Raw genomic sequence first — 17189 nt, forward strand, 5'->3', positions numbered from 1 at the left:
CGTTTCCTCCTCCTCCTCCTCCTCCTCCTTCTCCTCCTCCTCCTTTTTCTTCTTCTTCTTCTTCTTCAAATATATTTTATGGATTTTTTACAGAGAGGAAGGGAGAAAGAGAGAGTTAGGAACAGCGATGAGAGAGAAACATCACACCCCCTACTGGGGATGTGCACGCAACCAACGTACATGCCCTTGACCGGAATCGAACCTGAGACTCTTGAGTCCATAGGCCGACGCTCTATCCACTGAACCAAACCGGTTAGGGCAAGGTGTTTCTTCTTCAGTTTGGGGGGCTGGTCAAAGGAACTCCAATGGTTTAAGATGCAGCCCAAAGGGCTGTCTGCACTAGGTTTGGAAGATGTGCTTCCCCATCAGCAAGAAAATCACACGGAAAGGTGTCCAGCATCCTCTGTGACCTTTCTCTTTGCGATCAGGGGTGTCCGCCTTCTAGTCAAAGAGCGCAGAGACACCACTTCCCTTCCCTGCTTCCCGGAGCGGTGGCATGTCTCTGCACATGACTGCAAGAGAGGGTCTGTCAGACTGATCATGCTTACCGATGAGACTTCGGGACGCTGGGCCAGGAGCCAGGAGCCCCTTCCTCCTCTCTTTCGGGAAGCTGGGATACCCCTGTTTGCTCAAACTTGTTCGTGTGCGCCCACTAACAGAACTGACCCACTGGACTATGCGCACTGCCAGCATGGTCCTATCTGATCAAACCCGTGTCTGCTCCCTGCAATGCCCCGGCGATATGCATTTGCTTATAGGGCCCACAGCCTTTCCTGTAGGATGAGAATGAAGATGGTTTGCAAGAATGGAATTCCATGTCTTAGACAGCGTAGCTGAGGCATGCCGACCTGACCTGGCACTTTACCTGGAAAACCACCTGACAGTACAGAGCCCAGGCACATTACCTTCCCCCATCCCCCCGGGGGGGGGGGGCGGGTCAAAATAGCCTTTTAGACTTGTATCTGCTGGGGCCTTCCCAAAAGTAGGCTGCAAACAGTGGCCTTAAAAACAAACAAACAAAAAAAAACAACGGAGTTCAACCAGGGCCACTAGGTGGGGAATGGCCCTCACTTTAAGACTGTGTCCCCTGTGCAGGGTCAATAGGCTAGCATGGAAATATGCCTCTCAGGGGTGAGGGTGGGGGTGTGTGGGGTTGAGGCACAAAGTCAACTGTCCCTGGCAGGTGGAGAAATGACAGAGAGCTTGCCAGAGGTCTCGGGGTCATGGGAGTCACATGCTGGGAGTGGGAGGGAAGACATTGGTCCCCATTGCCCTGGAGAGCCACGGGCCATGCTTCATGGGCACCGGGGACACAGTGGGGGGACTGCCCTTAGAGCCGTCTGAGGAGCCAGCCCCCATGGTGTACACAGGGCTGGACAGGTGGAGACGGTGGAGGTTAATTTAGGAGGGTCCGGCCCCAGGAGCCAGAGGTCCTCATTTGGGAAGGGTGGCTCACACAAAGAGGGGTTCCCGTGTGAAGCCACTGGAGCGAGTCTCTAACCAAATATCCTACTGGGGACACAGGCCAGGAGGAGGGTCAGGTGTTGTGGGTCCAAGTGTGCCGCTTATGGAGAGAGGTCCCAGAGGAAGTGACACCTCTGGTCATCTCCCCCTTCTGCGTGCCTCAGTTTCCCTCCCTGCCTATCTAAAACGGCCGTGAGGGCCCAGAGCGCTGGGTGACCAGCTCCTACGTACACACTCCCAGGACGGGTTAGTTTAATTACGACTGCATTCCCTAGGAGTCCCCTGCGCATCTTAGGGTTCAACCTCAGACACCTTTGCAAGGTCCTTACTCACCTAAGGGCATTGGAGAAAACTCAAACCGGAGTAGGGAGGAATTGGCCTCTTTGATCTCTGGGGCTTGGGCAGGGCCCAGGCACTCAGGCAGGCCACAATGCTCCCTGAGGGGGCATAATGCCTTCTCACCCGGTCCAATGCCGGCTGTCTGCCTCTCTGGCCCGGGGGAAAAGGGGGTGTGGGGAACATAGCACACAGCACCCTCTTGTACAATTCAGGGGTTCAAGAGAGCCAAGCACGCCCACCGTCCGGCCAGGTCCATCCGGCCGGCCTTTGCCTGGCTGCTGTCAGTGCAGGCCTGGCTTGCCCTCGGCCGGGGTTCCCGTCGGGATCTGGTGACCCAGACCCTTGCGGGGGGCGGCCTCCCAGCAGGACCGAGCGAGGCAGAGTGCGGGCTCGCGGCGTGAGCAGCGGAGCCGACACCCGGTCCCGGTCCCAGGAATGTGGGAGGGCCGGGCGGCGAGGCGGGGGCGCTTCCTCTGCCCGCGGGAGGGGAGCCGCCGGGGCGTGCGCGGGGCGCGCTCTGCCCCCTTCCCACCCCCCGGCCGGCCGGGCGGGGCGGGGGCGGCCGCGGAGGGCGGCGAGGGGCCGCGAGGCTCGGCCGCGCCGGGCGGGCGGGCGGGCGGGAGGAAGCGATGAATATTCAGAGGGGGAGGGGAGCGGAGGGCGGGAGCGCTGGCCGCGGCTCCCTGCAGCCCGAGCCGCATGACGCGCAGAGCAGGCAGCGGGAGCCGCCGGAGCCGCCGCGGGAGCCGGGGTCCCGTCGCCGCGCACAGGGGGTGGGCGCCGCTCGCTCCGCCCCGCGGATCTCCTGCGCGCCCGGGGACGCGTCCCTCCCGCGACCGCCTCGTCGGGCCCGGCCTGGAGGCTGCGGCCGCTGCCATGTCCCGGGGGAAGCCCGGGGCGGGCGGAGCGGGGACTCGGCGGACTGGCTGGAGGAGGCGGAGGCGGAGGCGGCGGCTGGAAGCGGCGATCGCTGGAGCGCCCCGGCTCGGGCGCACGGCGGGGCCCGACTCGCGCGGCCCGGGCGCGTTGCAGGGCGCGCGGGGCATGAAGCCGGCGGCGCGGGAGGCGCGGCCCCCTCGGCGCTCGCCCGGGCTGCGCTGGGCGCTGCCGCCGCTGCTGCTGCTGTGTCGCCTGGGCCAGGTGAGCGGCTGGGGCCCGGGCCCGGGCGCGGGAGGGAGAGAGGGAGGAAGGGAGAGAGGGAGGGAGGGAGAAGCAGGACTGGCATCCCCGGCACCTGCCTGCGGTGCCCGCCTGCGGGGTTGGGGGTTCGGGTGCCCGAGTCCTGGAGCCCCCTCCCCGGAAGGGCTCGCGTGCACCCGCCGGCCTTGCGGGCCACCGAGCCCGTTAGCCGGCTGCCTGGCACCAGAGGGCGGGCGGCGGGCTCCCGGTCCCGGGGTGCGCGGAGCCTCCCCGAGGAGGACGCCCCCGAGGGCTCCAGGCCGTCTCTGGCCCGCCCTTCCCGGAGCCGGTCCCGCCCGAGGCGGCTGGAGGGGGGCGTGTGTGCCGAGGGCGCCGGGCGCGGAGCGGGCCGACCCGGCCTGCAGGGCCCGAGGGGCCAGGCCGAAGGGCAGCGGCGGCCGGCGGGCGGGGGCCAGATCGGGCCAGGCCGGCGGGCCGGAGACTAGGCGCGGGGCCTTCGGATCTGAAGGCACCGCTTCGTGGGGGGACAGCTCCCACCCTGGGGCGGCCAGGGGGCCGCAGGCGGGGGTCCCTCCGGCGGACAGCCCTCTGCTCGGGGAAGCCACTTGCTTGCTCCCCTGGGGGCTTCCTTCGTGCCCGGCGGGCACCGGCTCGCCCCCCACTGCCCAGCTGCGCTTTGCAGCCAGCGCTGCGCCCGCCCGGCCTCGCGGGGAGCGATCTATCGGAAAGCTCCGCTTTCGCGGGGGCAGCAGGCGGCGGAGACGCCCCCCTCGCACAGGGAGCTGCAGGGAGAAGTGAAAGATCAGGGCACCCGGCCCGGGCCGGCTCCTCACAGCCTTCGAGGAGGATCCGCAGTGGAAAGGCCCCTGGTGTGATACCCTCCTGCGCGTTTTGCTCATGAAAATCCTGCTTGTTTTATACAGACAGGAGCTCCCAGGGGCTGGTGTGTGAAACCTGGGGAGTGAGGGATGGACGTGGGATGGAACCTGGGTGCAGGGAAAACTTCTCCCGCACCCACACAGGATTGTCTGAGAGCAGAAGCATCTGCCTTGGGCAGAGGCGCAGCCCAGCAGGCCGGCGAGACGGAGCTCTGGGTGCTGATGTCCACTCTCAGTTGAGGCCTGGGAGGCAGGGGCACCTCCTGCAGGGAATGTGGATCAGGTGTTAGAAGGAGCGCCAGGGCCAGGCTTCGGGGATGGACTTGCTCTCCATCTCCTCCAGGCCCCTGCATCCTCAGCTAACAGCGTTGTGGGATGGGGGTACCACCACCTGCCCCAGAGATTGTTTGGGGCCCCCCCTGGCCAATGTCTGAAAGAGCTTTGAAGACATCAAACCCTGTCCAGATGGGATTATCACGAAGGGAGAGTATGTGATCGTCTCCCTGTTCTTGTAAGGAAGCTCATGGAGAACAATCTATGAGATTAAAAAAAAAAAAAAAAGGGGCCTCATAAATGAAGATCTCATGCGCCCAAGTTTATACTAAAGAAATACTTGATTTTCACTTATGTTAGTTTAATTTGGTACATGCATATTGTAGTATTAACATTGTTGCTTCAGTCGTGGTGGCTGTTAGCTATGCTTTGAAACAGCAGAAACATTTCTTGGGTAAATTTATTTCTTGCCCAATCCTTCCTTGTATTTCAGTAACATGCTGCCTGTCACTCCATACTGGTCCCCTATTCTGATAGTTCCTTCTGCTCTAACTTGTTCTGTGGAAACGCAAGAGGACTGTTTCTTATTTTTGGATATGTTATAAAATAGGAAGTCTAAAAGGCTCTTTGAAAAAGCATCTCCAAAATCCACATTTTCCAGTTCGTTTTGAAATTGGATATTTCAGGGAATCAGTGCATTTTTGAGTTGAACCCGACTTTCAAGGTATTTTATTTTATTTTTTAAAAAATATTTCTTTATTGATTTCAGAGAGGAAGGGAGAGGGAGAGAGAGATAGAAACATCAACGATGAGAGAGAATCATTGATTGGCTGCCTCCTGCAGGCTCCCTACAAGGGATCTAGCCCACAACCCAGGCGTATGCCCTTGGCCAGAATTGAACCCAGAACCCTTCTATTCACAGTCCAACCAACGTTCTTTCTATTCACTGAACCAAAATGGTTAGGGCCCATATTTTATTTTTTAATCCTGGAGGGATAGGAAAGAAGAGAGAGAGAGAAAGGAAGAAAGAGAGAGAGAGAGAGAGAGAGAGAGAGAGAGAGAGAGAGAGAGAGAGGAGAGAGATCAATGTGAAAGAGAAACAGCTACCTCCCATACTCTCTCCAAACAAAGATCAAACCCACAACCTAGATATGTACCCTGTCTGGGATTCAAACCCACAAGCTTTTTGGTGTACGGGATGTTGTTCCAACCCACTGAGCCACCCGGCCAGGGCAACCCCTTATTTTATTTAGATGAGGATACTGAGGCCCAGAGAAGACCGTGATCAGGCTGAGGTCACTTGGTAAGACTGTAGAGATGTTGAGACTGGAACCTGTGTTGCCTGACCATGCCTCGCATTTTCATGATGCTTTCAGTGTATGTATGCGCTGTATTTTCACTTTATCTTACTTTTAACTGTACGTACTGTCCTTCCTCGTTGTGCATATTCCTGAAACTATGAATGTCAACTGAATTGCTCAACATCAACTCGTGTTTGACGTTGGAAGTCATAGTTGAGATTTCTGAAGACTTGTGCATTTAGAAAGTGTGGATGAAGGCATCTGACTGTCTCCCTAATACTACTGAGTTGATTTTGAGTGGTTTGGATGACACACTATGGATAACACATGTGTGGGTTTGGATAACACACTTTGGATAACACACGTGTGTGTGTGTGTGTGTGTGTGTGTGTATGTGTGTGTGTGTTAGAATGGAATCGACTATAGCAGGTTAAGAAAATGGGCAAGTCATGGAAAAGACGCAGCTCTATTGGGACATGAAGGAGGACGATGTGCAAGCTGGAAGGCTGAGATGCTGGAGGCCTCAGTGCTTAGTAGGTCTGGGAAAGCAGTTTTTGACCGTGGCGATTCATTCCCCTTCTCCTAGACAGGAAGGACGGTCGGAGATGATACCAGCATGAGGACTTTGCTGGTCACAGTGTCTGACTCCACCCATTCTCCCAGCATTTTTGCACACGAATTTTGGTTGATGTGCATGTTATAGGCGGTGTGACAAAGCAAACTTCCCCCCGCCCCCCGCCTCCTTCTCTTCAGAAATGTGGGCCTGGCAGATTCTTTATAAGATCAGCTTGATAGTGGGCTGCTTTGAAAAAAAAAAAAAAAAAAAAAAAAAGCTGGTGACTGACAGCTGTTTTGTTGGTTTATATTGTGTTGTGGGTTTGCTTTTTCTTTGCTTTCTTGATTACTAGGGAATAATAACTGTATTTATTACCTAGTCTAGCTAATCCTTGAGTTTGCTTCCCTACCTGCTTCATCCACAGCATGAAAAATATTTTGACTCCTCTTGACATTGCTTGTTAAGTTCTCATATGGGTGACTTTAAATATTTCTGTTTTGCTCCAGAACAGCAACGGAAAAACCAAATGGTTATGTTCTGTTTGCAGACAGTTTAAGAAAACAGAGCAAATTGGTTTATGGTTAGACTCTGACTTTGAGCTGACTTCAAGTTCAGGCCCATGATAAAGAGAACCATCGAGTGCCCCAAGCCTTCCTAGGCAGGGAGAATGAATCCTGGCTCCCGAGTGAGCAATTTTGGTCAGCAAAGAGGTTATTTAGCTCCTAAAAGTAATTTTTGCTTGGGGTTGAGGCCTCGGCAGAGTTGCTGAGTGACGGTAGGCCTGGGTTTAGCCAGCATATCATCAGCAATTACTTCTTAGTTCATTCACTGCTCCGCCAAGGGAATTATTTTGAGTGCAGTGTAAGAGGCAATTTTCGGTGCATCTCCCTTCTAACATAATGCTGTTGGTGATATTGTAATTAATAGGTATCATTACGCGTGGCAGGCGCTGGGCTAAGGGCTTTGATGCATTACCTCATTTGGTCATTTCAGAAATAGTAAGAGTTGGGTGTTGTCAGGTTCCCATTTTATTTGAGAAAACAGGTTCAGAAGTTACCCAAGACTCCTAAGTAATAGGTGTCAGAGCCCAGCCCCATTCTCCATGGCCCCAGGTTACTGGTCCCGCGCTGGGAGAAATCACGTGTTGAAGAGAAGGTCTTAAACCAAGAGCGTGCCCCCAGGAGAGGAGACTTCCGTGGGGAAGGGCAGGCTTGTGGGGCCCGGACCCTGAAGGGGCTGGGGTTCATTTTGGGTTTTCTGCATTCTAAACCCTGGAGTGTCTGCTCCCTTTGGAACACAGACTCAGGCTCTCATGGTCCTTTGAGAGCCTGAGTCTGTGAGGCGAGTGGAGACAGAATGGGGACTGGCATGGGAATACCTGGGTTCCAGTCTGTGCTCTGCCACGTCGTCGTAGTTGCCTAAACTTGGGCGAGTCACTTAACCTCTGCGACTCTTCCTTTCCTTATCTGGAAATGGGACTGACACTTCCTGCTCCCCTGGGCGGTTGCGAGGATCAAAGAAGATAGAAGAGGAACTGCTACGTAAAATCTCAGGCACCCTGTGATTGCTGGTTGTGGCTGCTGCTGTTATTTGGGGGAGAAGTGGGCCTTCAGAGCATTCGTTTATAGAAGAAATACTTACCATGCATTTCCACAGTGTGTTCCCTGGGGGGCTGTGCAAGATCAACTTAGCTCAGTCCCAAAACATCCTTTTAAATGTTAAGGATTATTTTTTTTTTGGGGGGGGAGTATTAGTATAAAAATTGTAAGTTGCCTGTCGAGCCCGAGATTTTATAGGTAGAGTGAGGCTACCTGTAGCGTCACAGTAAATACGTTTATTTAGATAGAATAAAAAGGTGAGTTACGGAGAAATATTGTGGAATAATTATATAAAAGGATGGTGTGATTCTGGCAAACTGTACAGGTGATACATTGCTGAGGTTTGGAAAAAATATGGGCACCGAGTGGAGGCCCTGTGCTGAGCAAGAACAGCAGCCCCAAACCGGTTTGGCTCAGTGGATAGAGCGTCGGCCTGCGGACTGAAACGTCCCGGGTTCGATTCTGGTCAAGGGCATGTACCTTGGTTGTGGGCACATCCCCAGTAGGGGGTGTGCAAGAGGCAGCTGGTCCATGATTCTCTCTCATCGATGTTTCTAACTCTCTATCCCTCCCTCTTCCTCTCTGTAAAAAAATCAATAAAATATAAAAAAAATTAAAAAATCTGGATGCCTAATGCTGCACATCTCCCATAAAAAAAAAAAAAAAAAAAAAAAAAAAAAAAAAAAAAAAGAACAGCAGCCCTCCAGCAGCCCGCCTTGCAGGCCCTGGGGCTGAGACGTTCCTCCTGTTCCCCAGCTAACGGGTGTGATGTCCTTGTTGTCCCTGCAGAGAAAAGGCTGGCACTGGATGTGTCAGGGGAGTGGGAGTCTCTGTGGACATCCCTGGAGTGGCAGCTACCTCAGACAAGGGGTGTGCATAGCAATTTTTGTCCTGATGGCTTCCCATTGGCGTTTCTGGTGGCCCCCTGAGAGGACGGGAGCTGTAGGAAATTGGTTCTTGCTTCCTTATTCGCGAAACTGCAGTCTTCCCATTGTCTCAGACTTTCCGTGGCATGTAAATGCCTGGGTGAGGGGTGGCAGCGAGGCAGCAGATGGGGGGCATTTTGAAAGCAAGCTAGTGTCAGCTCCCACAGAAGGTCTAATTTTAAACATGCAAATAGTTTTCAGTTCCACTTTTCCTTCTTCCTGTTTGAGGGAAGCTGTACCCGGCTGCCATTTCTGAGGCTTGAGCAGACAATGTCGTTTTTATGCCACAGACCATCTCCTTCGGCGGGGCAGGCTTGGGGTGCTGTTTTTCTGGGTGCTGGTGCCGGGTCCCGGCCCACTGTTGTTTCATGGCTTCTGAGTAAAGGAAGGAGTGAAAACTTGGCACCAATTTGGAGTCCATCACACAGTGACTCTGGCTCTTTCTGGGGAGAGGAGAGGAGGGATGAGACCCTTAGAGTGTGTACAAGGGGAAGAATTCTCTCCCCCAAAGAAATGAACATTGGTAATTTTGTATCCAATGTCAGGGATTTCATAGAAGCTTTAAAAAAATAATTGCATTTATTGATTTTAGAGAGAGAGGAAGGTTAAGAGAGAGAGAGAGAGACATTCATTTGTTCCACTTATTTATGCATTAATGAATTGCTTCTTGTGTGTGCCCTGACCAGGGATCAAACCTGCAGCCTTGGTGTATCGGGACAATGCTCTAACCAACGGAGTTATCCAGCCGGGGGCATAAAAACTTTAAAATAGCCCATGGAGCCCAGGTTAAACACTGTGCAATCTAAAACTGTGTAACAGAGAAGTACTCATCCTCTTTAAAGATAACCCCATTGGGATCCTTGCTTTCCTTCTAGGGAGAAAAAAAAAATGTTTCTACGTAATGTTAGACACATATCTATATTCATCTTTCTAAAAACATACTTAGGATGTTTTAATTCACTTAGTTATCTTAGAGACGATTTCGTATTTGTACCAGTAGCTTGAACTCACTTTAAAAAATGCCTGCCTCATAGTGTGGCGTGAATGAACCATAATGCAGTGTGGACCGTCCTCTGTCAGTGGACACTTTGGTTATTTTTAGTCTCTCCCCCCTCCCCTTACACTTCATCCTTCAGGGGATGTCTTTGGTTCATCGTTCATATAACCTTCACGAGGATACTCACAGGGTAAGGTTTTAATTTTAGGGGCTGCTGGATTAGAGGGTATATGCATTTAAAAATTTGATACTGTGGTGAACTTGTCCTCCAGAAATATTGTCTCAGTTTGTACCTGCCCCCATAGGTTTGGACAGGGTTTCTCCATACCATTAGGTGAATTGAGGATTGTTAAATTTTGAGGTGAAAAAATTGTCTTCTTTTAACTTTTATTTATAATATTTTCCTTTTAAAAATATATTTATAACTTCTAGTTGTGCACTTCTCCCCTTCATTTTGGGCTATTTGCATATCTCCTCCCCCTTTTTAAAAAATCTTTGGAATTAAGGAAGTTAGTGTTTTAACTTCCTTTGTTGTGCAAATATATATATTTCCAGCTATTTGTTTCTTAGGAACACGGACCCCTGGATGGTGAAGTGAGTATAGAACTTGGAGCCAAGCAGCCTGGTTGAAATCCTGGCTCTACCACCTAACTAGCTGTGTGATCTTGGACCGGTGCCTTAGCTTTTCTGATCCTTGCTGTTCACAACCACTCAGCTTTTCTGATCCTTGCTGTTCAAAGTGCCAATGATAAGAGTATGTGCTGACCTAGCCAGTGTGGCTCAGTTGGTTGAAACATTGTCCCACACACTGAAAGGTTGTGGGTTTGATTTCCGGTCAAGGCACCTACGGGGAAGGAAACCAATCCCTCCCTTCTGAGTTCCCTCCTTCCTTCCCTTTTTCCTTCTTTCCATCTCTTCCCCTCTTTCTAAAATCACTAAGCATGTCCTCAGGTGAGGATTAAAAAAAAAAAAAGGATTTTCTCTCACAAGACAGTTAGATAAGTAAGATCACATTATGCTAAAGAACCTTGTAAGGGGATATAGAAGTATATGAACAACTTACAAAATACTTCCACTCACTCAAGTTACATTTTAAAGTTAGGGCAAAAGGCCATACCTATGAATTGTTAAAATTATGCTACAAAGAGATTAATCCACAGTGGATTGTGTACATACATACATTTGTAAATATGTATTAAAATAATGTAATGGGGAGCAATATAGGCTTCCCGATGGCACAATTTTTTAAAAAACGTATTTCATTGATCTTTTACAGAGAGGAAGGGAGAGGGACAGAGAGTTAGAAACATTGATGAGAGAGACATCGGGGATGTGCCTGCAACCAATATACATGCCCTTGACTGGAATCAAATCTGGGACCTTTCAGTCTGCAGACTGATGCTCTGTCCACTGAGCCAAACCGGTTTCAGCCCGATAGCACAATTTAAGTTACTTCTAATTTGACAAGTGAATAGAACTGAATTAACAAATGGCCACGAGACATGACTGGAGTGGCCGTTGTGGGTCTAGCCCCAAAGGAACATAGGGATACTGACCACGTCCTTCACAAAACAAAAACAGGGTCCTTCTTGCATTGGCTTACACGCTGTTCTTCATCTTGCGATCTGGCCAGCCTGGCTGTGGCCACCTCCTAGGAGTCTCTGGGTATGTTTTGTGTAGGGCTAAGAGGAGTATTTACGCCGACAACTGCAAGTTTAGAGACACAAACCTTGGTTCTAATTGCGGGAGATGGGAGGGAGCTGGGAGGCCCAGGGAGTCTGTGCTGACTGCCATCCGTTTCCATGGCAGCAAGGTGATCTTACATTTATTTCCTGCTGCTGGCTCAGGGGTCACCTCATTTTCCTGTCCTTGTGTCCTGGGGGTTCTTCCTTCCTTACTGAGAGTGGACCACATGGGTGGACCCCTGGGACCTGCTCCTGCGGGGGGTTGCAGGTACAGAGGGACCTCGCAGCCCAGTGATGGGTGCACCGGCGTTGGAGGCTGCTTGCTAGTGGTGTGACCTTGGGCCAGAGCTTCTAGTGCTTGGAGCCTCATTTGTTCTCATCTGGAAAATGGGGACAACAAGAATACCTACCTCATAGGACCCTGGAGGATTCAATCAATCTGTATAACAAGACCTTACCATGAAACAAACCTTCCAAAGATGTTGGCTGTTGTTTCATTACCTTATTTTGCTGGGAGACTGGCATAATTTAATACTTCGAAAAATCTTAAAAAATTATTTTTTTACTGCCCTAACTGTTTTGGCTCAGTGGATGGAGCGTCGGCCTGCAGACTGAAAGATCCCAGGTTTGATTCCAGTCAAGGGCATGTACCTTGGTTGCGGGCACATCCCCAATAGGAGGTGTGCAGGAGGAAGCTGATCGATGTTTCTCTCCCATCGATGTTTCTGACTCTCCCATCCCTTACTCTTCCTTTCAATAAAAAAATCAATAAAATGTGTATTTTAAAAAAATTATTTTTACCTTATAGTTTATAGGCCTTCAAATATATGCATTCATTCCATCCTCACAGCATCCCTGTAAGGTTGTCATTATTATGCCTCCTGAAGGTGTGGCTCAGACTGGCTCTAAGTGACTTGTCCAATTCAGGTGTCATCTATACTTTACACAATAATAATGTACCTTCGTAGGGTAGCCAAGCTTTGAGCATTGCTCAAATGTGGAATTAGCATTAAGTGACAAATTGGGCAGTTGAGTCCTGTAGTTTGATTCATACATAATCATTCGTTTGAACTATATGAAATTACTGTTTTTGGTACTTTGACTATCATGCATAGTTCCACCCAATATGTTTCAGAAAATGTGCTTTTAGAGAAGTTTGAAAAACCAGAACACAGATTTGCATGCTGTAGAGCAGTATATTTGAAACCGTAGATCATAAAAATCAGTTTAATGAGTGGTGGTCAGCAGTAAGAAGTGATAGAATAGAGTTTACTGCAAGTAGGAGGGGTAAGTATTGTGTCATGAAACTTGTTTTAATTCTGTACATGTGTGTGTGTGTGTGTGTGTGTGTGTATGTGTGTGTGTGGTGTACTGAATTCCATATGACATAAATTTCTTATCATGGGTCAGTCATTACCAAAAAAACCCCTGGCAGCTACTTTAAAAAAAAAAAATCCTCAACCGAGGGTATTTTTCCATTGATTTTTAGAGAGAGTGTAAGAGAGAAGGAAAGACAAAGAAACACATAGATTGCCTCCTGTATGTGCCCCAACCAGGGCAGGGGAGGAGCCTGCAACTGAGGTATGTACCCTTGACTGGAATTGAACCCAGGACCCTTCAGTCCACAGGCTGACGCTCTATCCACTGAGCCAAATGCAAGCATGTCAAACTCAAAGCCGATGGGCCACAAACAAGGCATGTGGCTCACTGGCTGTGAGTTTGACACGCTTGGGGTAGGGCCTACTATTTATAGGGAATGGAGTGGTGGAAGGTGAAGGGTTGGGGGTGAAGGTGGGCTCTGCTTGTAGAGACAATGGAAACCAAGTATAAAGTTTTAGCTATACGTCATCACTGCCCCCTATAGCTGAAAACCATTACACAGACACTGGTGCAGGAAGGAACAACTTCTGGAGAGGTCCCTTAGGAAGGGGTATTGTTGTCTGAAGTGGCCACCAAATCCTATTGTGTGAAGAGAAACTAGGGGACGCAGGAATGGGAGCTCTGGTAGAAGGATATCTGAATCTGTTGTCCTATACTCATTTTGAATCATATCTGTCTCTAAAATAGAATAATGCTAATTAAGCCAGAACAGGAAATCTCTACAGAGGGCACATTACCCAAGCCAACTTTCTCTGAAGGAGAATAATAGCCCTGCTTCTCCTTCTCCCTTCTGGTGAGGCCATCCCAATTCTCCAGCCCTTACTCCAGGCAGGAATTACTAAACAGGCACTAACCATGGCTTTGAGATCTAACACTGTCGAGCCTCGCTCATCTCTTTTATTGATAAATCGTTGTCCTGACCCTGCTACATGGAGCTTGGCCTCATCACCACATGCCCATCATGGGACCTCATGCCTGCCCCCTCCTCGAGTTCTTCTCATCCTGCAAACCACTCTTCCTGACACCACCTTTGCCTTTATTCCCTGATCCGATATTCTCATTCTAGTTCAGACCTGATGTGAAATTATTTTCATAGCCCGGACCCGGGCTTCTCTAAAGTCAACCATGACCTCCAAGTTGGCTTCATTGTGTCTGGCTCCTGGGAGTCTGTCCCTCTGGGAGTGGACATCAGACATGAAGTCACTGTCATTAACTGTCTCATTTTAGGCTTGTTCCTGGGGCCGGGAGGCAGTTGAATGCAGTGGTGAGAAGCTCCGGGCCCTGGAGCCAGATTCCTGGGCAGGAATTCCTTGGATGACCTTAACCTTGCTGTGCCCCTGTTTTCTCATCGAGGAGATAGGGTGATCTTGTGACTCTGTTCTAAGGTTGTGAGGGGAAGTACATAAAATCAGTATGGATCATCGAGAACTATGCAGCACATATTACACAGCATTGAACATTATAAAGAAAAGAAAGAACGCGTTGGGTCTGGGGTAAGACTCAGAGCCACCGCCTCTCTCCCATCATAGCGTCACATGCAGAACCCTCAGCCTCCGTTTGCCCCTGAAGTCTGCCATTTTGGCTTTGCCGCTGTCTGACAGTGTGGTTGAGGCAGGTGGGACAGTTTCTCTTCCTTCAGACCAGGGTTTCTCAACCTCAGCACGACTGACAACTGGGGCCCAGTCCTCGGTTGTGTTTGAGGGCTCTCCCCTGTGCACTGTAGGGAGCTAAGCGGCCTCCCTGGCCTCTGCTTGCTCCCCTCACCCCTTCCTTGTGAATGTGTCCAGATATTGCCACATATGCCCCGAGGGAAGGCAGCCTGGTTGAGAACCATCCGGTGAGGCATCTCCTGTTCTGAAGTAACAGTATAGACTTCTGTGCTCTGGTGTCTTTGTGTGGGGACTGCCGTCCTTCCATTTCCATGTGATTGTGTAGTTGACTTCCTCGCGGTGAGACTGGGGGTCTCAACAGGAGCGTTGACAGAGGTGACAAGTATCCAGGGGGCTAGGTCTCAGAGAGGATTCGCATCCAACCCCCTGCTTGTTTGGGGAGCACTTGTTAGGGGCGCTGTGCCCAGCGAGCTCTGAGCCGGGAGTCCCTGCACCCAGTGGATGCCTGGACCACACTCTCCCTGCGTTCTCCGCCCGGGGTTCCTCCTCCACGGAGGGGAAGAGCTGCCTGCGTCCGCCCGCCCGCCCGCCCGGGTGGGAAAGGAAGCTGGTGTTAATGTGATATGTGTGGCGCTGAGCTCTGCCGCTGGGGATGTGAAGTTGAGGGAAGGTTCTGTGTTCGTTAGGAGCCTTGAGGCCAAATGTGCCAAGTTCCACACCAGGGACAGACCAGGCAGAGGGAGATCCCATTACAAAGAGACTCACTGCCAAGTTCCCCCTCCCACCGGCTCCCTGGAGCGTTTTCAGCTTTTAGAGAGTTGAGAGGCTCCGTGGCAGAAACCTAGAGAGATAATGCCTTCAGAGCCAGGGGTGGGGAGGCCAGCAGGATTGAGGCAGAAGAGGAACCCCGGGACCCCCCTAAAAGGATGCTGCTGCCCACCGGGGCAGGCGCGGTGGCTTCCTGAGAGCGCCCCGTTGACAGGAACACACCCCTTGGTGAAGCCAGAAAAGGACTCCCAGCTCAGAGCGGGTCAGACCTGGCCAGGTCAGACTATTGTCTGTTCTCTGTTTAAAATATATTTTTATTGATTTCAGAGAGGAAGGGAGAGGGGAAGAGAGATAGAAACATCAAAGAGAATCATTGATCGGCTGCCTCCTGCATGCTTCCTGCTGGGGATCGAGGCTGCAGCCAGGGCTTGTGCCTTTGACTGAAATCGAACCCAGGATGATGCTCTGTCCACTTCAGTCCCCGGGATGATGCTCTATCCACTGAGCAAAAACGGCTAGGGCTGTTGCCTGTTCTTTTGCCCAGGTTCCAGCCCGCTGGGCTGTCACAGGGAAGAGACACAGAGAGAGGTGAAGGGACTCGGCCAGAGCCAGGGCTGTGGCTCCTCCGTGATCTTGCTTCTACTGCGTTGTGATCCATAGCAACTCGGCAGCTTTCAAACCTGAATTTTCTCACGTGCCAAATGGGGGTCAATAAACGCGTCAGAAGGTCACGGTGGAGATTCATTGAGGAAATATAGGGGAAGCCGGCATGGTGCCTGGCATATGGAAAGTGCTTCCTAATGCCAGCTGCTGTCCATATTATTGTTTCCACTGTCAGGGATGGCACGGGGCTCTTGCTTTGATGAGCTTTTCCAGGAATAGGACTCTATGAGCTGGTCATGGAACCCACCGTAGCCCTATCTGGTAACGCTTGGGGTACAGCTGCCTGGGGTGGGGGGAGACGTCACCTGGGAGGACAGAAAGCCTGAGATTCCAGATATAAAGCAAAAATCTACCCTCGGGGATGGAATGTGTGATCTCACTGTCTGGAACCAGCAGAGCTCAATGTCATGCGCCTTGGTGGTTAATCATTGCTAGTGAGAAGATAAAAGGCATTATTGCCTAAAAGAATGCCAGAGTGGAAAAGGACCTAGGGGTATTAGGCCCGGGAAGAGCAGTGGGTTCCAGATTGTGTCTATCTTGGAGTGACTGGTAGTGGCTGCTTGGGCCCTATGTAGAAATGGGTCCTTAGACCACTTAGGATGGCCTTGCTAGCAGGAGAGAGCCCTGGGATCCATTATTGATGTCTGCCATGGACATAAGAAAGGCAGAGGGTGGCACACTTGCCGTTTGCTTGCTCTTTTGGGTTACAGCTGGTGGCACAAAGGCCTATGGCTGGGCTCCCTGGTCACTCAGCAAGTCATAAAACCATAGACATCGTTTTGGAAAGGGATCTTTGAAGAGGGTCCAGTTCTTTAGTTTCGTCCGCGAGGAAGTGGGTTTTTCTTGACTGTCTTCAGTGAGGAGGGCCCTGCTGTCTCAAAAGGTAGCATGTTCTGTCTTTGGGCCCCTCGCCCAGTACTGACACCTGGGCTGAGGTCCTCAGAACCCCTGTAGGTGGGCTCTTCTCAAGCACGGGTGCCTGGAGAGCTTCTAGAAAACACTGTGGCCAGGGGCATGCAGCAGTGCCGGCACTGTGGTTTTGTTGTTTTTTTCAAACTCCTCCTGTGAGATTAATGTACAGCCAGAGTTGAGAACCACTGAGACAGAATATTTTTTTTTTTAACAGGCCCAGGAAGGGCACGGTTGTCCGGGGTTGTGTGGAGGCAGTGGCACCAGGAGAAGGGAAACCAGGGGAGAACCCTTCATGAAGTGGCTGCCCAGTGCCAGGTGCTTTTATGTCCATGCTGAGACTTCCTGTCCCACAAAGATGTGTTACTCCACTGCTTAAAGCGCCCTATGCCCGGGCCTGTGTCCTCAGTGGTTAGAGACTTGGCCTGTGGACTGACAAAGGGTTGTGGGTTTGATTCTCCGTCAAGGGCATGAACCTGGGTTGCAGGTTTGATCCCCCACCCAGATTGGAGCGCATGTGGGAGGCAACCAATTGATGTGTCCCTCTCACCTCTCTCTCTCTCTCTCTCTCTTTCTCTCTCTCTCTCTCTCTCTCTCTCTCTCTCTCTCTCTCTCTCTCTCTCTCTCTTTCTCTCCCCCTCCCTCTCTCCCTCCCTCCCTCCCTCTCTCCCTCCTTCTCCTCCTTCTCCTCCTCTTCCTCCT

General features: G+C 51.3%; 1 protein-coding gene across 2 annotated transcripts in view; it reads left to right on the top strand.

The window, feature by feature from the left end:
• The first annotated feature begins 2463 nt into the window (after positions 1-2463).
• Positions 2464-17189, top strand: part of PTPRJ (protein tyrosine phosphatase receptor type J) — a 132592-nt gene continuing 117866 nt past the window's right edge. For both annotated transcript variants that reach the window (XM_045577411.1, XM_045577412.1), the window contains exon 1: positions 2464-2943. In XM_045577411.1, coding sequence (XP_045433367.1) covers positions 2503-2943 — 441 coding nt within the window. In that variant the 5' untranslated portion in view covers positions 2464-2502. The remainder of the gene's footprint in view (positions 2944-17189) is intronic.

The sequence above is a fragment of the Pipistrellus kuhlii genome, unplaced genomic scaffold (genome assembly GCF_014108245.1).
Source record: "Pipistrellus kuhlii isolate mPipKuh1 unplaced genomic scaffold, mPipKuh1.p scaffold_m20_p_9, whole genome shotgun sequence".
NCBI classification, from domain to species: Eukaryota; Metazoa; Chordata; class Mammalia; order Chiroptera; family Vespertilionidae; genus Pipistrellus; species Pipistrellus kuhlii.